This window comes from Salvelinus namaycush, chromosome 35 (assembly GCF_016432855.1).
Source record: "Salvelinus namaycush isolate Seneca chromosome 35, SaNama_1.0, whole genome shotgun sequence".
Taxonomy (NCBI): domain Eukaryota; kingdom Metazoa; phylum Chordata; class Actinopteri; order Salmoniformes; family Salmonidae; genus Salvelinus; species Salvelinus namaycush.
The window spans coordinates 12,246,620-12,273,227 of record NC_052341.1 but is presented as its reverse complement, the minus strand read 5'-3'; the positions used below and the strand labels follow the sequence as shown (position 1 = coordinate 12,273,227).

General features: G+C 41.4%; 1 protein-coding gene across 1 annotated transcript in view; it reads right to left on the bottom strand.

Moving 5' to 3' along the window:
- The window catches only part of LOC120029862 (neurexin-1-beta-like), a 99,753-nt gene extending 73,847 nt beyond the window's left edge, over positions 1-25,906 (bottom strand). Inside the window, exons 1-2 of the mRNA XM_038975169.1 lie at positions 25,753-25,906; positions 6,135-6,457 (exon numbers count right to left, since the gene is read on the bottom strand). Coding sequence (XP_038831097.1) covers positions 6,135-6,332 — 198 coding nt within the window. The 5' untranslated portion in view covers positions 6,333-6,457; positions 25,753-25,906. The remainder of the gene's footprint in view (positions 1-6,134; positions 6,458-25,752) is intronic.
- Positions 25,907-26,608: the final 702 nt, after the last annotated feature.

Sequence of the window (26,608 nt, the reverse complement as noted above, 5' to 3'; positions counted from 1 at the left end):
ATATATGGAGTAGAAAATAACATGTCTATATATATGGAGTAGAACATAACATGGCTATATTTATATATATATGGAGTAGAAAATATCATGTCTATATATATATGGAGTAGAAAATAACATGTATATATATATATGGAGTAGAAAATAACATGGCCATATATATGGAGTAGAAAATAACATGGCTATATACAGGGGGTACCAGTACCGAGTCGATGTGCAGGGGTACGAGGTAATTGAGGTAGATATGTACTGTACATACTGTACAGGTAGGGGTAAAGTGACTAGCAGCAGTGTATGGTGAGTGTGAAAGTGTACGTTGTGTGTGTATGAGAGTGTGTGTTGCTTCAGTACACACGTGTGTGCATGTTAAGTGTGTGTGGGCGTATGTAGTGTATGTGTCATGTGTATGTGTTTGTGTATGTATGTGTGTGTTAAGTTGTCAATGTAAGTATGTGTGAGTGTGTAAGTATGCATTTCTCGTCCTTGAATTCTCATTTATTTTAAGACATTGGTACGGGTTCACTTTGAAATATTTTGGAGTATGATTCATAGCCAATCTGGAGGAGGTTTACAGGCGACTTCGCATACACAGTACATTATATGTAAAACCAATACTTATAGAATAATCTACAGATACCAGGCCATGAACTTCAAAGATTTCCCAAAAGGAAGATGTATATATATGTATGCATGCAATTTCATATGTAGGACTCTTGGGAATTTGCTGCATTTTGTTTACATCAAAGATCAAAGCTTTGTTAGTAGCTGGGGGTTGGTGTAATGATCCTGAGGTACTACCAGGCAGATTACTGCAATGTCTTTTACCGGTTTCTGTATCTGTTTATTCACAGTGCTAACATATTTAACAAGTTGGATAATAGCTATGAAATAGGGAAAGCAGGTGGCCTAGTGGTTAAGAGCGTTCGACCAGTAACTGACAGGTTGCTTGTTCATAAACCCCGAGCAGACTAGTTGAAAAATCCGTCGATGTGCCCTTGAGCAAGCCACTTAACTCGAATTGCTCCTGTATGTGGATAAGAGTGTCTGCTAAATGACTAAACTGTAAATGGTAAGGTTGCAGGAATGGGTGGGGAAAGATGAACCAAATCAGTGCTGACCTTCACTAATGTGTAATAGCACAGAGAGACAGAAAAGGTTAGGTCTAAACAAAAGGTAGACAGATGAGGTAGGAATATATGAAAGACAGTGGCTAGTGCCTGGACAAAAGTAATTGGTTGGGTATAAAAATGGTGCACCCCAGATACAAACACACTGATAATGCTGTAACAGATCATGATGATAATGATGACACGCTTGCCCTGGACTCGATTATCTACATCTAGGGATTATCTTTCTGTTTCACACAAAGAGGGCCTTTTGTTATAATGAGACAGCCATCGATTCTGTAACTATCAGCAAATGATACTCCTCAACACTTCATCACAATGGATATGACGGAACTACTTTCAGTGGTTCAGACAACATGTCGTCATGGACACCATCAATGGTTGTTGAAAAAACAAATGGATTGATGATTGTTTATTGAAAATTGTAATTAATATATTTTTTGGGCCATTTTTTTCAAAGCAATTGGAGGTAATGTACATACAGTTAGATGATGTACCTATTCAGCTGAGAGAGTAGATGTTTTATGTTTATGTTTATGTGTGTACTCTACAGTATGTAGTATCTGCTCATATTGACAGTCTATTCAGAATGCATTTACACCTGTGAGCAAATATGAACATGGATGGCTTTCATTGACATGAGTAACACATTGCTATTCCATTAAGATGAACCGATTTGGAACAGAAAAGTAGGACAGGCGCATCAGCAGCAGTATCAAGCTTCATTTCCTTCCTGACGGCCAATTCTTCGGCTTGTGTCGCGATTTAAGATAGTGCCTCATACACGGATTACAGATTAGACACAATTACAGACCATTGTCTGATCTTCCACCGTGGATTGCATGCTGCTGCTACGGTTCACGGGCCAGGACTAATCATAGGAGGGGGGAGAAAACATTTACCCCAGATCAATATTTATGAAATGGAAACTAATAATAACATCGAAATTTACTTGCTTGGATTATTTCTTTATCTCTCTCACTGTCTCTTTCTATCTCTCTTTGTTTGTCTCTCTCTCTCTCTTTCTGTCTCTCTCTCTCTCTCTCTTGCTTTTCCTTACAGTCACAAACTTGCACTGAGCTCTATGAAAACAGACAGGCAGGCAGGAAGCCAGTAAAAGAGGATGATGCCTGGGTTGGTTTCTCCCTCCCTTTGTGGACAGACAGAAATGGTCTGGAACACTCTGACGGACTCGGGAGGCATGGGGAGGGATGGAGAGAGGCTGTGTCTATTTTAGGTTCCCAATCATTGTGCTGTATGCATTTCCTAGAAAGTGGGCCATCATTTGCTATTGTGGGGGTATGTGAGTCTCGAAAACCTTGAATGCAAAATAATGCAAAATATCTTCCTGAAAAGCTAATTTGCTTTTGGACAGCATTAATGCTTTATCCTCTGTGGCATAAATGCACACAAAGGACAGTGAGACAAATAGCCAATGAGCCGAGCTCGGGTTCCACCCAATACCCAATCAGAGAGAGGAGTCAAGGCTTGGGCTCTACCTAATATCCAATCAGAGGGATCAAGTAACTTGACTGTGCCTGTATTGATTATGTTGTCTAGACTACAATATTCTTTACTCCTAGATTTGTTTTGATTGCACAGTTTTGCCCTTGCTTGTTTCTCAAAAGGGACATTTTGGTCAATTATTAATTAGTTATGCCAACACACCGCTTTGAACATGTCAGCAGTATAATATCTAATATGAAAGCAGCCCCCACAGCTGAGTATCAACCCACTGTGAACACGGGAAGTAAATACTACAACATTACCGATCTTTTCACAATAAGGACAATATGTTTATTTAAAAATAAAAAATAAATAAATATGGATAATACATCAGGTGCCAGAAGAAACTGTGTATTCGGAATACTTTTAGAAACTCAAAGAAAATAACGTAGTAGGATAACATTTCTTATGTTTGCATAGAAATACAACCTATTCAGAGGGGTTAAATGCAGAAGACACATTTCAGTTGAATGCATTCAGCTGTTGTTCCTTTCCTCATTTCCTCACTTTCCTGCTCTTTAAGCTACCTCAACACATTTACTCTCTGCTATTACCCACAATGACCACTAGTTTTACCTCACAATTACCACAAACAACTTCTGGGCAATTGAGGAGTGAAGCAAAAATCCTGAAAGGTTGTGATGTGACTTAAATGACCGCCCATTCTCTTGTTATTATGTCTTTGGAGGTCAGCCAGCTAGTTTGTGAGGCAGACCCCATTCCTCTGACTCCTTGACTCTTTTGGTCTGTGGCTGATCAAGCATTAGCCAGACACCTCCTTCAAGCCCAGTGCACATATACCCAAGGGGTGAACTCTAAGCCCATACCCTGGTCCATCAATTTGGCATGAAAGTGATTCAATGTTCACTGCTCCACCAAAATCACTCTCTTTTATCCCAAGACATGCAATCGCTTCATAGCCTCGGAATTGCACAACAATTTAAACGACAACTACCCTGGTTTTCATTGGCCTCTCCTCTTTTTTTATTTCTCTTTTATTTGTTATTTTGAGCATGGAGGCAGAAAACGCCCCCTGGGCTGTGCCCTATGAAGCATCATGTGTATTTCTTCACGACAATAGTGCTTGAGGAGGCCACCCCACATAGTGCTGTCTCTCCCTGGTGAGACACACACAAAAGCAACTTTAGAGAGGTAGGAGCAACTTACCCCTATCCTCCCCTATACACAGTGACCTAAATGAGTCCTGGCCATTCAGTCTAGTCTGCATGTCTGCACGCAATCCAGCTTCCAATAGAACCAGCATTGTTAAAATTGTTGAACTATGGATTTTTCACAAATATCTATTCAGTGAAACACAGATTTACTTAGTTACTTCTTTTAAACATGTTTTGGGTTGTCTGTAAGCTCCACAAGCAAAATATCTTATTTGAAAGAATTAATAAAGCTGTCGATATTAATCATTTTCAACCATTTTCCGGAACAATAATTTATATGATGAAAATGTACCTGAATGTTTTAATTTACATAGAATTATATATAATACTTAATATCTCTGTTTCTCCAGAAGGAGAGATTATTAAATCACTCTATTCCAATGTGTCCTCTGTCATGTTTCTAAATGTAATATGTCACATTTGATTGCAGCATATGTCTAGCAGTGCCATAGCATACATTGGCATAAAGAGTGATGCTATGTTAAGCTGATGATGGGGTACCCTGCTGGAGACGTGATTCACCCTCTGTTATTGAGGTCAGATGCATCATCGAACAGCTAAGAGCACATAACACAACTCATAATACTTATAATATTAGGACAGTTATGAGAACATCCGTATTGAGTAAGTTGTTGGGTAAGCATGTAATGTGCACTGAGTGAACAAAACATTAAGAACACCAGGTCTTTCGTGACATACAGTGCCTTCAGAAAGTATTCATACCCCTTGATTTATTGCACATTCTGTTGTGTTACAGCCTGAATTCAAAATGTATTAAATAAACCAATTTCTCACCCATCTACACACAATAACTCATAACGACAAAGTGAAAACATGGTTTTAGAAATGTTTGCAAATGTATTGAAATTGTACTTCAGTATTCACTCCATGAATCAATACTTTGTAGAAGCACCTTTGGCAGTGATAACAGCTGTGAGTCTTTCTGGGTAAGTCACAAAGAGCTTTCCACACCATTATTCTTTAATTCAGACTGAACCAGGTTTTTCTCTAGGATTTTGCCTGTGCTTAGCTCGATTCTGTTTATTTTTTATCCTGAAAAACTTCCCCGCCCTTAACGATTACAAGTATACCCATACAGTAGCATGATGCAGCCACCACTATGCTTGAAAATATGGAGAGTAGCAATCATTAATGTGTTGTATTGGATTTGCCACAAACATAACACTTTGTATTCAGGACAAAAATGTAATTGATTTGCAAAATGTTTCTGCAGTATTACTTTAGTGCCTTGTTGCTAACAGGATGCATGTTTTGGAATATTTTTATTGTGTACAAGCTTCCTTCTTTTCACTCTGTCAGTTAGGTTAGTATTGTGGAGTAACTACAATGTTGATGATGCATCCTCAGTTTTCTCCTATCAAAGCCATTAAACTCTAACTTTTAAAGTCACCATTGACCTCATGGTGAAATCAATGAGCGGTTTCCTTCCTCTCTGGCAACTGAGTTAGGAAGGATCCCTGTATCTTTGTACTGAATACTTTCTGAAGGCAATGTAGACTGACCAGGTGAATACAGGTGAACGCTATGATCCCTTATTTATATAATTTGTTAAATCCACTTCAATCAGTGTAGATGAAGGGGAGGAGACAAGTTAAAGAAGGATTTTTTTTTGTCTTGAGACAATTGAGACATGGATTGTGTGTGTGTGTGTGCCATTCAGAGGGTGAATGGGCAAGACAAAATATTTAAGTGCGTTTGAGCGGGGTATGGTAGTAAGTGCCAGGCGCACCGGTTTGTGTCAAGAACTACAATGCTGCTGGGTTTTGTCACGCTCAACAGTTTCCCATGTGTATCAAAAAGGGCCAGCATACCTCTGAGGGTAAAAGGGGGTGCAACTCAATATTAGGAAGGTGTTTCTAATAGGTTGTACACTCAGTGTATGTCAAATGCATGCAGTGACTTTTCAAACGGCTTGAGGTCATGATGAAACATACATTCCAGAAAATAAAATAAAATAATGTAAGCCGCAGATAACCACAAAATGAGTCAAATTTGTTTGTGCTTTTCTTGAAAACTCTTAAGGTCATTGTCATGCCAAGTTTGGCATGTGAACAAACATAGGAGTTGGCTATACAGCAGAAACTGATCTGGGACCAGGCAGAGAACAAAAACGTACACACAGAAGAAGACGACTAATAGGTTTGGGCCCTGCATTGCGGCTGCCCTCTGCTCCAGCCTCTCGAACCTAATGTGTGTTTGTGTGGATGTGTGTGTGTGTATCGGGGTTGGATAAAAGAAGAAGAGAAATGTCCCTCTCTCATGGACTAATGAAGTATATATTTTATTAAGTTCTGAGTTCTCCTACCTGTTGAGGTTCCCGTGGCGTCGTCTGCTTCACTCTCCTACTGGACGCCGTCGTCGTGGTGATCTCCATAATGGATGTGGACGTCTCCGACCGGTTGGCTGTGTTGGCACTGGACTGTGGCGTGATGGACGAGGGCGACTCCCCCACCAGCCTCACGCTGCCTTGAATGCGGATGTTACGATCTCCTTCTGTGGCCATGTTGAACACCTTCAGCCCGTTATAGTAGAGACCTGAGAGCTGGCCCTGAAACGGGCGACTCCTGTCCCGGTCCCAGCCACCTATCTGTATGGTGGTCTGGCTGTTGAAGATAGTGAGCTGCCGACCTGCGGGAAAACAACGTTACATATATACGAGAATGTATGTTGGATGGAACGCGGACGGACTCTGCCGCCGCAAATTCCCTACTTGTACTTTGAGTCACAACAGAAATAAAAAATAAAAGAGTGATGAAAAATAATCGCGCATAAGAAAAATGACAGATCATTTGCCCAGTCGGCTAATGAGTCGCGATAAATTACCCGTTTCTAGAGGCAAACCTCTCATGGTAATTTATTGCGGTTTGAATGATGGGATGGCTATGGAACAAAGGGAGAAAGAATAAAGAAAAACATTTACAGTTGTTGTAAATTAATGCACTGTAGCTTTGCTAAAAGGACAATCAAATCAACTTAACTGCAGGAAGGACATTAATCTTGGTAGGCGTGTGAATCTTGTCGCATTACTTCACATCAATGTACTAAACTGCAATTGATTTATTCCTTGAAATAATAAGACAATCTTGGAAGTGTGAGTTTTTACTGCATAAGTAAAGGAAATAAAAAATGGACAGATTGTCCATGAGAAATTGTCTGTGGAGAAAATAGACCTGACAGATGTGTCATCCTATAGCGTCCAATTATCCTCTTTGAATAGCTTCATACTTTACTTCATTCCTTTGAAAACACTTACCACTTTTACCATTTAATGTTTAGTTTCATTATGCGAACCAAAAAACACCATTCAAAGTTGTGGAATGTATAGACTTTTTGAGTTTCATTACGATAATTATCATACATTTCTAAAGCTTTGCCAAGGTTAAAATGTTTCCTTTTACTTTCATCATCATCATCTCAAGACCGCCTTTTAGCAAGAAGTGAACGCAACTTAAAACGTACACGTGATATGAAAAATGAGGCACGTAACAAAAGAGTCATTCCTGACAGTAAAATAACTGAAAAAACTGAACCAAAAAACATTAAAATGAAAAATAACCATGGCACATACTAGTTGGGAGATACAACTTGGTTTTTAGAAACATACAAAAAGGCATGCACTCAAACTTTTACGTTTTATGATACATTTCCTTGATCTTCATTCCCTATACATATTTACAAAATCTGTTAAAGGGACTCAATTTCTTTATGCCAATTAATATTGCACTCTATTTATCATTTAAATGTATTGCAGTTTAATCAGTATGATCCATTATAAATCAACCACATACATGTATGTGTATCAAATATAACACTACAAATATCAACTGAATGGATAATTTAACTGGACCTTTTTTAGTTGATCATTTAGGTATTTACATCAAATAACAACAATGCTATAATAATTTATGTACATTTTAACAGTGTTGACATTACATCAAGACATAGTTAGATTTATGTTTACAGTCCCTTTAACCTGAAGCTGACAGACGTATTAAACAGTTGACATCTCTAAAAAGAAGAATACATTATTATATGCAAAAGTGTGCAATGTTACTAGCTAGCTACATTTAACTGTTTTAAATCATTTAGTTTTATTTAAGTTTTACTGAACATTTATTTTTTTAAGGTTTATTGGTTACAAAAAAGTATTACTGGGTTATGATCAAATTATTTTAATTTGAAGTTTTAATCAATGTTTTTACCTTTGTCGAGTAGCCATTCGTCAACTACTCGACCAAGTCGATATGGGATTCGCTGTCTAGCAATCGCCAGGCGTTCGTTATCATTGTTGCCTTTAAAGTTTAAAGAGACATTTCAGTGGTTAAAGTCTGTAAAGTCAAAGGTTAAATGTTAATACTTAATCATTGAGCTATAACAACTGCCACAAAGTTTTAAATATGTTTTTGACGTTTAAAAAAAAAACAGTTACCTACAACATTTCATCGACCCAACTTCACTTACTCAAATCATTTTATTTTAATTTTAGCCAACAAATTATTCCTATATTAATTGAGAATTAGCACGCTGAAGTTTCAACTAGGTTAATAAAGTTATGTTACTGTAGAAGCCAAAACCAAATCACAAATTTAACATTTTCATAACATAAGTCTTGCCAAAATGATTTCCAAAAACACACTTTCTTTCTTTTCTTTCTTTCTTTTTGGCAGACATTTTTAGCTAGTTATACATTCTCAGAATTTATCGTTTGTGAAAAACATTCAACCTTTTGCACACAGTTTATGGTTTAGAGTAGAAAACAAAGTATATATATACACATTTATATATATATAAAAACATATTCCATCCCCATTTAAACAAGTTTACAAATTACCAGGTAACAATAAGCTAACAAAAACATCTGCAATCTACATAGACGTTTCAAGAATCGAAGACACAACATATTTAGGTGTTAAAATAGGTGCACACATACTGGAACACTATTCAAATAGCAGTGAAGGCTTTGACAACGGCTACAGTAAGTCAGGGTGATTACTAAGTTATGTAATGAAGTAGTTTAATGAGACCAAACTCTGCACCGCGCTTTGGATGTTTACCAAATAGCACCCTGTTCACTATATAGTGCACTACATTTGATAAGGTCAAAGTAGTGCAGTATGTAGGGTTTAGGGTGGTATTTGAGACACAAACTTTTTCAAGACCAATCACCTCTCCAGAAAGAGAAAATTGCGACCCGCTCCAATCCTCCGGCAGATTGACAATGTTTTGTCACATCAGCCACATTAATTCTGTTTGAGCAGGTAAGGGTTCAGGGGACAAACAGTAATTTGGTGTGGAGTGTGTAGCAAGAATGAACAGCAGCATCAGTGATTGGAGAAGGGATGGGGATGGGAAGAGAGATAGAGAGAGACAGAGAGAGATAGGGATAGGGATGGATATGAGAGAGAGAGAGAGAAAGAGAGAGAGGACGGGCATTGACTGGGATGGATAGTAGCAGGGTTGGAGGGGTTGAAGGAGGTCACGCTCCGAGCTCGTGACTCAGATACAAAGCAGATCTCACAGGAACTAAGTCTGACTCAACAGGATGAGATGGCAAGATGGATCGGCCTTGCAAAGGATTATTTTAATCATGTCAGTTGGAGTTAAGAGATCAAGTAGACAGTCAAAGTGTATAGGATGTGTACTCTGCTCTCCCCTCCCCACACTCTATCTTCCCTATTCCCCACATGGAAGCTGCAGGAAGGTCTGAGTGTGAAAGGTAAGAAAGATGTCTGTCATTCTGAGTTAGGAGATCAGGCCATACAGACAAAGGATAAAATATCAACCCCCCATATCTTAACTGTCTACACAGCACATGGTGAGAGCACTTAGAGTGGAGGAAGGTCTGGTAAGGTGGGTGAGTAGGCTACTCACAGTGTGTTTGGCTGTATAAGCTACTGACAGTCTGAACTTGTGACAGGGAGGTGAATGAGTGTTGCCTAGCCACCCAGACTCCTTGCTCTGGCCAAACGCTACGTCTTGGCCACGAACGTTAGATTGTTACCCGCAATGAGTCTGGATCTGAGTACCTACCCGACCCCGATTGGTCCAGAAACCAATGGGTTGAGCCAGAGCCAGAGCCAGTGGGTAAATCAACGGTTTGAACATTTGTTGTTGGCTTTGATACTGTTAATGGTTAGAGACTATCAGATCGCTGATGACTTTGTTTTGTACAACTCCCCTCATGCCCCTCGTCACCACAAACGACTTCAATGATGACAGTCTCAGACCAAACGACAGAGCAGAGTTTAGAGTCCTCAGGCTAGAAGGAGAGGCCAACTGTGATGTAAACTACAGTGATGCTGAGATACAGGATCTGTTCCAATATCCACACAGGCATACTGTACCACTTGGACCAACTCATTCGTCTTGTAGTTAGAGTGTCCGCCCCAAGGTTGGGAGTTCGATCCCCGGCAGAGTCATACCAAAGACTGTAAAGATGGGACCCAAATTGTCTCTGCTTGGCACTCAGCATTAAGGAGACAGATTGTGGGTAAGGCTCTGTGATAGACTAGCGTCCTGTCCTGGGGGTGTACTTGTACATCAAGCTGCCTCACTCTACAGAAACATGAGATCTGCTCCTATGAGCCGTTCTGGATGGCACAAGCCAAGGCTCTACCTGTACCATTTAGGGTTCTATTCTCGGCTGGCATTAAGGCGGCGGTAGTGTCAAACACACGTTAGTTTGCAATTTCATCATGTAAAAACTGGTACACTGATGTTTTCCAGGCCTAACGCCAGGTTCGGCAATTTACCTGTCTAATATCAGCTCGCTTGCACAAAAGATGGGCGGGGTGGAAATACTTGAGGTGTGTCCTTAAAAACATGATCCAAAGTGCTCATTTCAGACAGCCCTGATAAGGATATTTAAGACCAACCAAAAGCTGGTTTTAGAGGTAACACAGTTGGTTATGGCATGACTTTTGAGAGTGGAAATGCAGCCTATCCAGCCATGATTCACAATGACCATATGCACATGGAACAAGAGTAGCCTAATGTGCTTTTGGTACCTGTATACTTGATATTTAGGAACATAAAAAAACACATGTTTCATCCTATTTTGTTTCATTTGAATTAAAACCAAGCATAGCCTCCCCTCCTCTCAATGAAGGCTTTTTTTGTCTGCCCAATGGAATCGCAAAGTAGTCAAGACTGTCGATAAATGGTTTGGCTCCTGAGACCGCTTGGAAATTAATCTTAATCACCAAAGCTTTATTAAAATATCAAGTTTGAGATGAGTAAAACAGTGAGCTGACTTTCCCTTTGTATCTATCTATTCATTGTAGGCAGGCCCACATTATTTTAGCCATGCAGGTCCTGCTTTGATGTGCGTAAAACCCTCCATAGTCTGCGCTGTTTTAAAATGATATGCCCACGCGGAGAAATTATGGCGGCTGTAAATGTGACTTAGCCTTTTTAAAACAAGTTGTTTTTTCATTTTGTTTAGAATTTTATTAGAATTATTCATTCTTTATAGGCCTTATCTATAATGAACGTAATCTTGCTTATTGACAATGTTTGGCATGTCCATGCTCAGCCATAATGCAATTTACAGTAGGCCTAGACCCTATATCAGTGTGAATGCTTCTGAAGCCATACAATCACTTAGCACAATGTGGACTGCAAATGGGTTCAAGTTAACCTATTTACCAAAGATGGGATAGGTCTACATTTTGTTATTTCGTTCCTGTAAGCCATTTAACAAACTATAACGGACTAACAAGCAATACAGGCAATACATAAAAGACCGTAAATACACCATCTGAAGCAACCAGATATTAAGACATGGAGTACGATCTGATTGGCCAGTGAGTGGACAAGCCTCGACACACCAACAACTTATTTGTCCATCAAAATTCAGCCCTTTGCCAGCAAGTGTGCCGATAACTGTGATAGTGAAAATAGCAAAACTATTTCTGACACACCCTTGAACCTATCGCGCTACCACCTGCGCTTAGATGTACAAGTGTGTTCATTTAGTTAAAATAGAGCCCTTAGAATGAAGCAATGTATTTTTCAAGTTTTAAGTTTTAATGGCACATGCACAAGTACAGTGAAATGCCTTTCTTGCAAACTCAAAACCCAACAATGCAATAATGCAATTGGGCATGCATTCTGTGGATTACTACAGTAGTATTGTTATTGGGACGTAATCAGTTTGGTGGGAGGGAGGGTTTGGCTATTGATGGGCCTTCATCCCTTCTGTCAAAGCTATATGACAGTGTCAGGCTGTTGGTTGGTTGGGCCAGCTTTTTCACTTTGTTTGTTACCCACGAGGGTCCAGGTTGTGTTTTCTGAGAGGAGAGGAGTGGAATGGAAGAGAGGAGTGGTCAGTAGGAGGAAGAGCCCTGGTTCTTCTCAACCCCTGGAAAACAGAGAGGTCAGGGAAGCGAGGGAGGGTGAAGAGAGAAGGAGGAATGGAGTGAGGGAGGGAAAATGTGGGTCGTGTAGGACAAAGCAGAGCACGCTGCGGGAGAGGGCAACTCTCATTCTAGATTCGTATTACTTTTATACTGCTTTCTTTATTTCATGACAAGCTGCAATTCTTTTTGTATGTTTATGCCTCCCAGTTATCTTCTGACAAAAGAGTAATCTCTCTTCAAATGATAGGGTTGAGAAAATTGTACAGTCTCCTTTTTAGGCTATCGGCAAGACATGTAAACACGATGTAAGACCCCTGAGAGAGAGAGAAAGCGAGAGGCTTGGGAGGGTGAGGAGACAAACAAAGACATACACACACACACACACACACACACACACACACACACACACACACACACACACACACACACACACACACACACACACACACACACACACACACACACACACACACACACACACACACACACACACACACACACACAGAGTAGTACACATGCTGTATATGTAGCTACTGCAGGTAATCGTCGTTTTTTCTTACTATGGCCATAGTACCACTCTCTCCATCCTCTCTTTCTGCATTAAAACTCTGATTAATTTAAGTGTGATAGCGATATCAATTACACTTCAGGGACATTTGTTTTTGTATACTAACAAAACGATGCTGTGCTCTGGTTTTAAACACAGCAACACCCATACCCATTCATCATACCCATTCATTCTGTTCTAAACAGAGTACATGGTGATCTGGGCCAGGGAACGGCGGGACAGGGACAAACCTCTACCTTATCTCCCACCTCCAGACAGCAGTGATTGGGTCTGAGACGCCCCCCCCTGTCCTCCCAGTCCCAGTTGACCTGGCTCACCCATGCTTCTTGTTTTCTTTGTGTTAATAAAGTGGTCAGATAAGACCTGGCTTTCATCTCATTACAAGCTCTGAGAACAACGCCCCCTCGCTCTCTGCTCCACATTAAATGAACAAAATATGCAAATAGTTTCTTCCACTGTTCCTTTAGAGAGAGGGCTGGGAAAGAATTAAGCAGGAGGAGAAGATGGAGATGGAAGAATTTGTCTGATATTATTAAATACGTTTAACTTTTATATATATAAAGGACTTGGGCATAAGAAAGCACCAGTGCACTGTTTATTGTTTTGTAGCTTTTTATTTGGACTCACCAATGGTCTGATTGGTTGTACACTAGACTGAACTGGAGCTCACAGAGACAGAATACAGTGTGTGTGTGTTTGTAAACCAGCGCAGACAGAATAATACAATCGACTGCCTGCCCCGTGGATGGCGTTGCGTGTCATTACTGATTGTTCACTACTTCTGATTCATTACTGCTCCTGCAGCCATGGCTAAAAGAGCAGAAACAAATCAAACCTTCCCCTTCCGGGTCTGACCCTGAGAGGAGAAGGGATGGAGAGGGAGAAGAGAAAGAGAGAGGGGGGATATGAGAAAGAGATCAAGAGAAGGAGAGGGGGAGAGAAAGAGACAAAGAGTGAGCAGTAATGAGAGAGAAGAAGGGATCAAGATCAAAAGAGGAGGGAGGGTAGGATGGAGAGAGTGAGTGAGAGAGGGGAAGAGAGAGCGGAGTTAAAGAGAGCAAGGGAGCTTTGTAAGTGCATCATGCTCTGATAACAGTAGAAGAATAAGGCCAGGGCTCCCTAGTCCATTCTCTTTGTGTGCTGTGTGGTAGACAGGCTTTTAGCATTAGCTGTTCCCTCCAACAGAGTAGTTTACTACACTGCTACTGTACCCTCTGGGCCTCACGCAGACAGAATATGGTGTGTGTGTGTGTGTGTGTGTGTGTGTGTGTGTGTGTGTGTGTGTGTGTGTGTGTGTGTGTGTGTGTGTGTGTGTGTGTGTGTGTGTGTGTGTGTGTGTGTGTGTGTGTGTGTGTGTGTGTGTCTGCTACCCTGCTACAGTACCCTCTGGGCTTGACAGCACCATTGTTATGGTATGACTTCCATGGCCCAGACTCTGGATAAGGAAGAGGGTCTGATTTCTGAGGCTGCCTGTCCAGCTCTTTTGTACTCCACATAAAGAGGGAACGAAAGGGGAAGAAGGAAAAAGAACGAGAGAAAGGAAAGAGAACTGGGCATCTAAGACAAATGGATGGGTTATTTTGAGTCTGCATCTACATCCCAAATGACACCCTATTCCCCTTTATAGTGCACTACTTTTGACCAGGGCCAATAGGGAAACCCATAGGGCTCTGGTCAAAAGAAGTGCACTATTTAGAAAATAGGGTGTCATTTGGAATGCACACAGAGCCTCTGATAATTGGGCTAAGGACATTCTAATGCCTCAATAAATGGGTATGATGTGACCTTTTAATGAGATTATACCAGGGAAGGCAATTGTGATGCAATTATTCCCCCCTGCTTTTCACAATGGTGATCCCCTCCATCCCTCTACCCTTTTAATCTTTTTCCTCTCTCTCTCTCTCTCTCTCTCTCTCTCTCTCTCTCTCTCTCTCTCTCTCTCTCTCTCTCTCTCTCTCTCTCTCTCTCTCTCTCTCTCTCTCTCTCTCTCTCTCTCTCTCTCTCTCTCTCTCTCTCTCTCTCTCTCTCTCTCTCTCTCTCTCTCTCTCTCTCTCTCTCTCTCTCTCTCTCATCATCATTCCATATCCTCAGCGTCTGCTCTTATTATGATGTCACTCTGGAACCTGCCAGTGGCTGGGGGCGGCCATTACCCTGCTGCCTGTAGTTCTGCCTCGGTCTGTGACAGTCTGCATCCCAAATGGTACCCAATTGCCTATTGCCAGACTGACAGAGGCATTGATGGAGGCTCATTGGGAGAAATACAGTACTAGGGATAGTTAAGTGGGGAGGGCTGGGGAAAGGGGAGGGGGATGCTGTACAGTAATTGTGATTAGAAGTAATTAGACTGGTTTTATAGGATGGCATGTAAGCAGAGATAATACTCACACATAATACTCACATTTACTGTAGAGTGTTTGCATTGAACTAGCCTTTTTTATATTTTACTGGTAGTTAACTAGTTAGTACTTGAATCTGGTAAGAAATGTCAATAATGAATCAGAATCAAATGAGACATTCCCTCTCATCCCCTACTGAAGAAAATATAATTTGAATATGTGTCTGTTGATTAGATCTTGTTTGGAAATTCAAAACTAATGTTGTAACATAATATTGGACTGCATATCCATGTTTGATGTTATTTAATATAATGGCTTTATCAAAGATGTGCTCTGTAAAGTCAAAGATGTCTTACAAAGCCAGAATTACAATGAGTGACACCAGTAGGACAGTCTTTGTTAAGACTGTAGGATAATAATAATAATATATCACCATCATATGTTCAGCATGGTTTCTGCTAGATGTGAAATACAAGGATATGTATTTACTAGACACAGTTCTTCTTATCTCTCTCCCACTCCTCTTCCCTCCCTCATTTTTAGTTACATTTAAATTCATTCAGGTGGTTTATCAGTGGTATCATAGTGCTGACTATGGTGAAGTGGCACAAAATCAAATTAAGCTCACTTAAGATATATATTTTTTTTATTGCAATGACTTTGAAAAACTGTATTCGGAAAGTTACATTCATTTCATGGATTTTTACTGAAGTCCATGTCAAGTTCAAATGAAAAAAGAAAATAAACAGGAGTGCTCATTTAGTTTTGGAGATGGAGGAAATGCCAATCATCTGTGTGTGCATAATATGTGTCTCGTCTATAAATGAAGTCCATAAAATACCAACCAAAGCTTTTCAATAAGATGTGTCTGTGTCTGCATTCACCATGCACTTATGTGTACTTATTGACAATGGCTAAAGAAACCATTTAAACTGGAAATAAGCTGTAGCCACACAAGTTATGTTTAATCAGTTCAAAGTAGCAAGTGTTTTACATGTTATTTAGTTGCATGTTTGACAATGAAGGTCATTCCAATATATTGGTTAGGAAATAAAACAGAAAATGATAACTCAATGTGAATGTTTAGCTGACAAGTATTTCATTTAGACTTCACTGATATGGACCCTTAAAAATGGTTTATATTTTCTTTGTAAAATATGGGCTTCAGTCCGATTGCAGATTTAGACAGCCAATTCATTCTAGACTCTTGACTCTTCTGTCTTCCCCTCTGTGAGTTTAGTCTGCCGTTGAGAAATATTGTCGGTTAGTGAATGATTGTAATTACTCTTCTCTTTACACCAAATGAAAACCTGTGACTCTGAATTCATTAGAGCGCTAACCAACCTTCAACTAAATTAATCCACTTCCTTCTAGAAGTAGTTCTGTGCAACGATGATTCTTCAGAATCTTTTTGAGTATTTAAGTTTTTGGGACTAAAGCCACAAAGGGGCTGTCTCAGAGAGTAACCAAATTAGTAAAAAATGTTCAAATATCCTAAATATCTTAAAAAGACTTACAGTATTAATGTGTGTGTGTGGGGGGGGGTGTTCATCTTTGTGTGCACGTGTACATACAGTATGTATGTGTGTGTGTGTTTCTGTCTGTCTGTGTGTTTCAAATCAAATCAAACTTTATTTGCAACATGCAACAAGTGTAGACTTTAACGTGAAAAGCTTACTTCCAAGCCTTTAACCAACAGTGCAGTTCAAGAAGAAGAAAATATTTACCAAGTAGGCGAAAATAAAAAGTAATAATAAAAAGTAACACAATAAGAATAACAATAACGAGGCTATATAGAGGGGGCACCGGTACCGAGTCAGTGTGCGGGGGTACAGACTAGATGAGGTAATCTGTACATGTAGGTGGGGGCGAAGTGACTCTGCTTAGGTAACAAACAAACAGCGAGTAGCAGCAGTGTACAAGAGGGGTGGGTGTCAATGTAAATAGTCCGGTGGCGATTTTTATGAATTGTTCAGCAGTCTAATGGCTTGGGAGTAGAAGCTGTTGAGGAGCCTTTTGGTCCTAGACTTGGCACTCTGGTACTGCTTTCCGTGCGTTAGCAGAGAAAACAGTCTATAATGATGGTGTTGGAGTTGTGCCTGGCCGTGCAGTCATGAGTGAACAGGGAGTACAGGAGGGACGTGAGCACACAACCCTGAGGGGCTCCCATTTTGAGGATCAGCGTGGCAGATGTGTTGTTGCCTACTCTTACCACCTGGGGGCGGACCGTCAGGAAGTGCAGGTTGCAGAGGGAGATGTTTAGTCCCAGAGTCCTTAGCTTAGTAATGCGCTTCGTGGGCACTATGGTGTTGAACGCTGAGCTGTAGTTAATGAACAGCATTCCTACAGGTCAACATTCACAAAGCCACTGGGCGAGACAGATTACCAGGACGTGTACTCAAGAAAGTTCCTTTTGTCCAGGTGAGAAAGGGCAGTGTGGAGTGCGATTGAGATTGCATCATCTGTCGATCTGTTGGGGCGGTATGTGAACTGGAGTGGGTCTAGGGTGTCCGGGAGGATGCTGAAGATGTGAGCCATGACCATCCTTTCAAAGCACCTCATGGCTACCGACATGAGTGCGACGGGGCGGTAATCATTTAGTCAGGTTACCTTCACTTTCTTGGGCACAGGGACTATGGTGATCTGCTTGAAACATATAGCTATTACAGACTTGGTCAGGGAGAGGTTGTCAAATGTCAGTGAAGACATGACAGATGCTTTGAGTACACGTCCTGGTAATCTGTCTCGCCCAGTGGCTTTGTGAATGTTGACCTGTTTAAAGGTTTGGTTCACATGGCTACCGAGAGCATTATCACACAGTCATCCAGAACAGCTGGTGCTCTTGTGCATGCTTCAGTGTTGCTTGCCTCGAAGCGAGCATAAATGGCATTTAGCTCGTCTGGCAGGCTCGCGTCACTGGGCAGCTCGCGTCTGGGTTTCCCTTTGTGGTCCGTAATAGTTTTCAAGCCCTGCCATATCCGACGAGAGCCGGTGTAGTAGGAGCCGGTGTAGTAGGATTCAATCTTAATCCTGTATTGACGCTTTGCTTGTTTGATGGTTCGTCTGAGGGCATAGGGGGATTTCTTATAAGCGTCCGGATTAGTCAACCGCTCCTTGAAAGTGGCAGCTCTAGCCTTTAGCTCGATGCAGATGTTGCCTGTAATCTATGGCTTCTGGTTGGGATATGTACATACAGTCACTGTGGGGACGACGTCATCGATGCACTGATTGATGAAGCCGATGACTGAGGTGGTGTATTCCTCAATGCGATTGGATGAATCCCGGAACATATTCCAGTCTGTGCTAACAAAACAGTCCTGTAGTGTAGCATCAGCGTCATCCGACCACTTCCGTATTGAGCGAGTCACTGGTACTTCCTGCTTTAGTTTTTGCATGTAAGCAGGAATCAGGAGAATAGAATTATGGTCAGAATTGCCAAATGGAGGGCGGGGGAGAGCTTTGTATGCATCTCTGTGTGTGGAGTAAAGGTGGTCTAGGATTTTTTTTCCCTTGTTGCACATGTGACATGCTGGTAAAAATTTGGTAAAACTGATTTAAGTTTGCCTGCATAAAGTCCCCGGCCACTAGGAGCGCCGCTTCTGGTTGAGCATTTTAGAGTTGGTTGAGAGCGATCTTAGTGCCAGCTTCACTTTGTGGTGGTAAATAGACGGCTACGAATAATACAGTTGAGAACTCTCTTGGTAAATAGTGTGGTCTACAGCTTATCATAAGGTACTCTACCTCAGGAGAGCAATACCTCGAGACTTCTTTAATATTAAACATTGTGCACCAGCTGATATTGACAAAAAGACACACACTCCCACCCCTCGTCTTACCAGAGGTAGCGTCTCTGTTCTGCCGGTGCATGGAAAATCCCGCCAGCTCTATATTGTCAATTTCTTTGTTCAGCCACGTCTCGGTGAAACACAAGATGTTGCAGTTTTTAATGTCCCTTTGGTAGGATAATCTTAATATTAGGTCATCAATTTTATTTTCTAACGATTGCACATTTAGCAAGAAGAATGGAAGGCATTTGGAGTTTACTCGCTCCCCTCCGGATTCTCAGAAGGATCCTCGATCTGCGTCCCCTTTTCCTGCGTCTTTTCTTCATGCAATAGGCGTGGATCTGGGCCTGTTCCAGTGAAAGCAGGATATCCTTCTCGACGGACTCGTTAAAGGAAAACGTTTCTTCCCGTCCGTGGTGAGTAATCGATTTTCTGATGTCCAAAAGTTTTTTTCGGTCATAAGAGACGGTAGCAGCAACATTATGTACACAATAAGTTAAAAAATAAGGTACACAATTTTTTTTTTTTAATTGCACAATTGGTTGGGAGAAAGTAAAACGTCAGCTATAGTCTGTCCGTCCGTCTGTGTGCCTGTCCATCTGTGTGCCTGTCCGTCTGTCTTTCTGTCTGTCTGTGTGCCTGTCTGTCTGTGTGCCTGTCTGTCTGTGTGCCTGTCTATCTGTGTGCCTGTCCATCTGTGTGCCTGTCCGTCTGTCTTTCTGTCTGTCTGTGTGCCTGTCTGTCTGAGTGCCTGTCTGTCTGTGTGCCTGTCTATCTGTGTGCCTGTCCATCTGTGTGCCTGTCCGTCTATGTGTCTGTGGAACAGTGAGTCTCTCTATTGCACAGCTAAGATCTTATAGAAACCATAGAGCCAGTCAATCTATTAACCCTACAGTGTATTCTGTGTTCCTCCATGTTCACTGCACGTCACAAGACATTAATTTCCCCCATCTACCTGAGGCGAGGAGTGACGAGCGAATCTGTCCCCAGCCATAAAAACTCTCTTTAGTGTGGGTGAAGGCACTGGGCCGCCTGAAAAGGTCAATGAACAATACAGAAGAAGGAGAGGTGGGAGAGACAGGTTGAAATCATCTCTGGTTTGTACTCATGCCAAGATGGTTGAGTAAGACTCAGGCAATCCTGATCCTACGAGCTATGCCCCTCCCCTATGGCTCCTCACATAGGGCTGCTACGAGGAATTCCAGAAGTGGATTCTTAATCCTCAAAACCCGTGGTGATATCAAATATTTGTGATATATTAGCGGTATATTAGCGCTGGCGATATTACTGTGCCAACGTAGATGTCCTATTTTTTACCGAGATTGTAAAACAAGTTGTATGTTGATGTAGTGCCCATCGATTATGAATGTTTCAACTGCTGTGTTGAGAAATCATGTTTTTACCATCAGTTTCTGTATCAAAGAGCACCAAAACCTACAATAACCATGAGCCTCACGGTCTGTATCGTCCAATCACAGAGCAGATACAAGTCACGTGATCTGTTCGCAAATCACGTGTTCGCTAACAGATTTTTTAAAATATATTTTATTTCACCTTTATTTAACCAGGTAGGCCAGTTGAGAACAAGTTCTCATTTACAGCTGTGATCTGGCCAAGATAGAGCAAAGCAGTGCGACACAAACAACACCAAGTTACACATGGGATAAACAAACATACGGTCAATAACACAATAGAAAAGTCTAGATACAGTGTGTGCAAATGTAGTAAGATTAGGGAGGTAAGGCAAAAAATAGGCCATAGTGGTGCAATAATTACAATTTAGCAATTAAACACTGGAGTGATAGATGTGCAGAAGATGAATGTGCAAGTAGAGATACTGGGGTGCAAAGGAGCAAAAAAAAAAATAACAATATTGGGATGAGGTAGTTGGGTGGGCTATTTACAGATGGGCTGTGTACAGGTGCAATGATTGATAAGCTGCTCTGACAGCTGATGCTTAAAGTTAGTGAGGGAGATAGAAGTCTCCAGCTTAAGTGAAGTTTGCAATTCGTTCCAGTCTTCGGCAGCAGAGAACTCAAAGGAAAGGCGGCCAAAGAGGAGTTGGCTTTGGGGTTGACCAGTGAAATATACCTGCTGGAGCGAGTGCTACAGGTGGGTGCTGCTATGGTGACCAGCGAGCTGAGATAGGGCTAGGCTTTACCTAGCAAAGACTTATAGATGATCTGGAGCCAGTGGGTTTTGGAGACGAATATGAAGCGAGGGCCAGCCAACGAGAGCATACAGGTCGCAGTGGTGGGTAGTATATGGGGCTTTGGTGACAAAACGGATGGCAATGTGATAGACTACATCCAATTTGCTGTGTAGAGTGTTGGAGGCTATTTTGTAAATGACATCGCCGAAGTCAAGGATCGGTAGGATAGTCAGTTTTACGAGGGTATGTTTGGCAGCATGAGTGAAGGATGCTTTGTTAGAAAATAGGAAGCCAATTCTAGATTTAATTTTGGATTGGAGATGCTTAATGTGATTCTGGAAGGAGAGTTTACAGTCTAACCAGACACCTAGCTATTTGTAGTTGTCCACATATTCTAAGTCAGAACCGTCCAGAGTAGTGATGCTAGACGGGCGGGCGGGTACGGGTAGCGATCGGTTGAAGAGCATGTATTTAGTTTTACTTGCATTTAAGAGCAGTTGGAGGCCACGGAAGGAGTGTTGTATGGCATTGAAGCTCGTCTGGAGGTTAGTTAACACAGTGTCCAAAGAAGGGCCAGAAGTATACAGAACGGTGTCGTCTGCGTAGAGGTGGGTCAGAGAATCACCCGCAGCAAGAGCAACATCATTGATGTATACAGAGAAAAGAGTCGGCCTGAGAATTGAGAATTGAACCCTGTGGAACTCCCATAAAGATTTCCAGAGGTCCGAACAACAGGCCCTCCGATTTGACACACTGAACTCTATATGAGAAGTAGTTGGTGAACCAGTCGAGGCAGTCATTTGAGAAACCAAGGCTGTTGAGTCTGCTGATAAGAATGCGGTGATTGAAAGAGTTGAAAGCCTTGGCCAGGTCGATGAATATGGCTGCACAGTATTGTCTTTTATCGATGGCGGTTATGATATCGTTTAGGACCTTGAGCGTGGCTGAGGTGCACCCATGACCAGCTTGGAAACCAGATTGCATAGCAGAGAAGGTATGGTGGGATTCGAAATGGTCGGTGATCTGTTTGTTAACTTGGCTTTCAAAGACTTTAGAAAGGCAGGGTAGGATAGATATAGGTCTGAACAGTTTGGGTCTAGAGTGTCTCCCCCTTTGAAGAGGGGGATAACTGCGGCAGCTTTCCAATCTTTAGGGATCTCAGACGATACGAAAGAGGTTGAACAGGCTAGTAATAGGGGTTGCAACAATTGTGGTGGATAATTTTAGAAAGAGAGGGTCCAGATTGTCTAGCCCGGCTGATTTATAGGGGTCCAGATTTTGGAGCTCTTTCATAGCATCAGCTATCTATATTTGGGTGAAGGAGAAATGGTGGAAGCTTGGGCAAGTTGCTGTAAAGAAGTGCAGAGCTGTTGACCGGGGTAGGGGTAGCCAGGTGGAAAGCATGGCCAGCCGTAGATAAATGCTTATTGAAATTCTTGATTATCGTAGATTTATGGGTGGTGACAGTGTTTCCTAGCCTCAGTGCAGTAGGCAGCTGGGAGGAAGTGCTCTTATTCTCCATGGACTCTTCAGTGTGAGTTTGACTTTTTGGAGTTTGTGCTACAGGATGCAAATGTCTGTTTGAGAAAGCTAGCTTTTGCTTTCCTAACTGCCTGTGTATATTGGTTCCTCACGTGACTTGTATCTCCTTTGTAATTGGACAATATAGCAGCTATCGAGTGACATCATGTGTTTGCTAACAGACCATGTGACTTGTATCTGCTCTGTGATTGGACTATGCAGACAATGCTTAATTGGATGTACATAGGCTGCGGTTCAAACTCATAATAGACACACCCTTGTCCACTTACCCTCGCCTCACTTACCCTCGCCTTATGCCCTTGTGGGAATCCCCGTCGGCGTCTTGGAGGGCGGTCCAAGTGATTAGCCAAGCAAGGGAAGTTTGCAACATAAGCGCCTCAGCCCTCGTTTTAAATCGAGTTTGCGAGTGTACAATTATCTTCACTCCGGGGCCTGAAACTCCCCGTAATTAAATTTGTGACGATTGTACATCCGCTAAGAAAAGTCAGCAAAAACTTAAAAACAACATCAAAGGAGGAGTCAGCATACAAGTGTAAGTAAAAACGAATGCAAATAAGTTAGAAATTGTGCTACTAATGCACATGACGACACAAACAGGTCTTGTAAAAAATAAATATGTTTTTGTTTGGTTATTTTTGGGAAATTGTAGAAATAAAACGGTTTCCTTCTTCAGAAGTTAATTCATTTGCTAGCTATCATACAGTTGGTGCATATTAATAATTATATATATAATATAAGTAGACATGCACTCATAATTGACTGTAGCACATATAAAGCACCCACAAGCTACCGGTGGCTGAAAACACAATCATCGCGGGATGAACGAGTGACGAATTCCCGGCCAAGGGTGGTCCATTTAAAAATCATTCCTTCCTCCAACGCCCCTTGCCCTGCAAGTGTATACTCGTCAGACGTCATTATACGTCATCAGAAGTGTCCACTTCATTTGAGGGCTGAGGGGATAGGGTGTGTCTTTTAAGTGTTTGGACCGCAGCCACAGTGTTGTACCTCTGACTTTTTTTCATATACCACAGTATTTCTTTCAAACAATTTCTAATATTTTGTATAAACGGTTCACCCCGTTCAGGGAAGCGGCATGTCGGAGCCCTATACAAGGCAAGGGCTGCATTCCAAACACGTGAAAGACACACCCTCTCCCCTCAGCCCTTAAATTAAGTGGAAACTTCTGATGACGCATCATGACGTATGATGAGTTGACTCTTGCATTTCCCAGAAATTCGTCCCATGGTTGTGTTTTCAGTCACCATGGAACCACCGGTAGCTGTTGTGTGTGCTTTGTACGCGCTACATTCAATTATGATTGCATTTCATATCTTGGCTAGAAGACAACGTATCCGCAGACATCAAATGCTAGCCATCCGACAATATCAGGTAAATCGAAAATTACAACGTATAAGTGTGATGTCAGGGAAAGTTGCATGTGCTAGCTAACGTTTCCAAAAGCTAACCAAACAAAAACATTATTACTTTTACCATACGTGTTTGTGCCTTCATGTGCATTAGTAGCACACTTTCTAACTTATTTACATCATTTTTTTTTATTACACTTGTATGTTCAGTTCTCCATATTGATGTTGGTTTTAAGTTTTGGCTGACTTTTTTTAGTGGATGTATAATCATTGTGAATTGAATTATTGGGTGTTTCAGGCCCCGGAGTGAACAGAATTGTACACTCACTAACTCGGAGGGCTGAGGAGGGCTGAGGGGCTTATGTTGCCAACTTCCCTTGCTTGGCTAATTGTTTAGATCGACGGCAAAGATGGCCGCGGGGATTCCCCCAAGGGCATAAGGCGAGGGTAAGTGGAGGAGGGTGTGTCTTTTATATGTTTGAAACGCAGCCAAGCTCCTTCCTCATTACTCAAGTAATATGTTAATATTATATCTTATACATCTTAAATTATAAGAATACAGTGAAAATGTTTGCCGTTGCAAGCAAACATTGATGACCATTGAGTCTCCCTTCATGATGTTTGTCCAGAGGATAGACATTAATCAGAGGAACTGATATCACAGGAAGTGACATGGCCGTTCCAATATTTCAATCATTATGTCAATTAATGGGATCTTAAGAACAAATATCCTCTTGTTTCACTTTACTGTTACATTTATTTAGAGTAGACCATTTCGCAACACAATCTCCAAAGAAACCTGGCCATAACTGCAGCAACAGAGATATGTCATGGCTGGCCCTTGTAATTATGGCGTGTGGGGCCATCTGTGGTGCCTTCGGTAGATTATGGAATGTGTTGCTATTTTAATTAGAGTATATTTTGCGTATGTCAGCAGTCAGTCAAATGCGCAAAAGTTTAACTGAAACTAACCTAGTCGGTTAAAATGAGGAATTAATTCAGAGATTTTGGCATTAGGGTAAAGTTGATTCATTCTGAGATTTAGGCTTTAGGGTTAAGTTTAGGCATTGATTCCAAGTGGTTAAGGTAAGCGTTAAGGTTTGGAATATGGTTAAAACAAAAAAAATACAAAACAAGTGCCTAGCACTGGGATTGAACCCATTCGTGTTGCCCCTAGTGGACAGTAGGAAATTGTCATGGAAATATAATGCCACCCCATGCCATAGTTTCACCATTTAAGATATGCCTAAATATGCCAGAATTCACCAGAATTTGTCCTGACATTTCGATTTGCTGTCTTGACTTCAGTGAAAGCTACAGGTGTTAATAGGTAACAAAACGTTTTCATTTCCTGGTTACGGTAACCTGTATGACAAACGCTGTCACCTATAACGAGACATGATAAATAATTCACCTGACTTGGATCGTCTATAGCCTTTGTCAAAGCCTTTTTAGCAGTTCAGATGTTGTGAATTCAAGACCCCCAAGCGTTGACATTTAAAGCCTCCTCAACCAGACAGTCATCGTTCTCCTGACATGTTGACATTTGAAAGGATACTGTCTCGAAAACCAGATGATATTATCATGAGAAAGAAGCACAGTATATATATATGTATAAGACACACCAACCAACAAAACAACATCATTTCATACACCATTTAAAATAGCCCAATATTTAACCTCAACATCAACCTTTCCTGACAACAGTTGCCCTTCTTGGTCATTTCAAGTACAGGTACATTCAGACTATGGTAGAGAGCACTGTGAGCAGAGAAGATGCTGGGAAGGTAATAAGGCGTGGGTGTCTTACCTGTGGGATAGCGCTCTATGACAGGTAGGTCATCCACCTGTAGTGTGGCGTTACCGCCACTCCGCGTAAACTTCACTATATGGTACTTTCCATCATTTACAAACTTTGCTGTCTCCTCAATATTTATGTCGTCCGTTCCGACATTAAATATAACTGCAATGTTTCCTTTTTCCTGTTGAGACAAAGAAGAAAGAGCAGAGAAAGTTTAGAGATGTGAAGGAAGAGTATTTTGTATATTCCAAAGCAGGTGTTTGGTTGCTTCATAAAGAATAGCAAGGTGTAAGAGTGATTGTGTTTGTGCAGTGATGATGATGCTGATGACCACATCCAGGCGGTGCCACTCAACCTTAGATACCATCTGATTAAGTTTACATAATGAAAGGACATAGTCATCTAATCAAATCTGAGACTTTACAAAGAAGTACATCTCAAAATAATGCAGCCTGACTCGATTTCCTTGTCAATATAAATGTAGTTAGCAGTTCTAATCAAGTGATACAACAACGTCCACAATCAATATGTATTTCTGTTTAGCCACTGAAATCAGGTTCCAACCAAACAATACAAATATGAGTAGGCTACATATTGATTAGATAATGCAAGTTAATTCAATAGGGTGAGCAATGTTTTCCCCCAAAGTCTATGTTTTAAGGCTCCCGAGTGGCGCAGCGGTCTATGGCACTGCATCTCAGTGCTAGAGGCATCACTACAGACCCTGGTTTGATCCTGGGCTGTATCACAACCGGCCGTGACCGGGAGTCTCATAGGGCGGTGCACAACTGGTCTAGCGTCGTTCGGGTTAGGGGAGGGTTTGGCTGGGGTGGGCCGTCATTGTAAAATAAGAATTTGTTCTTAA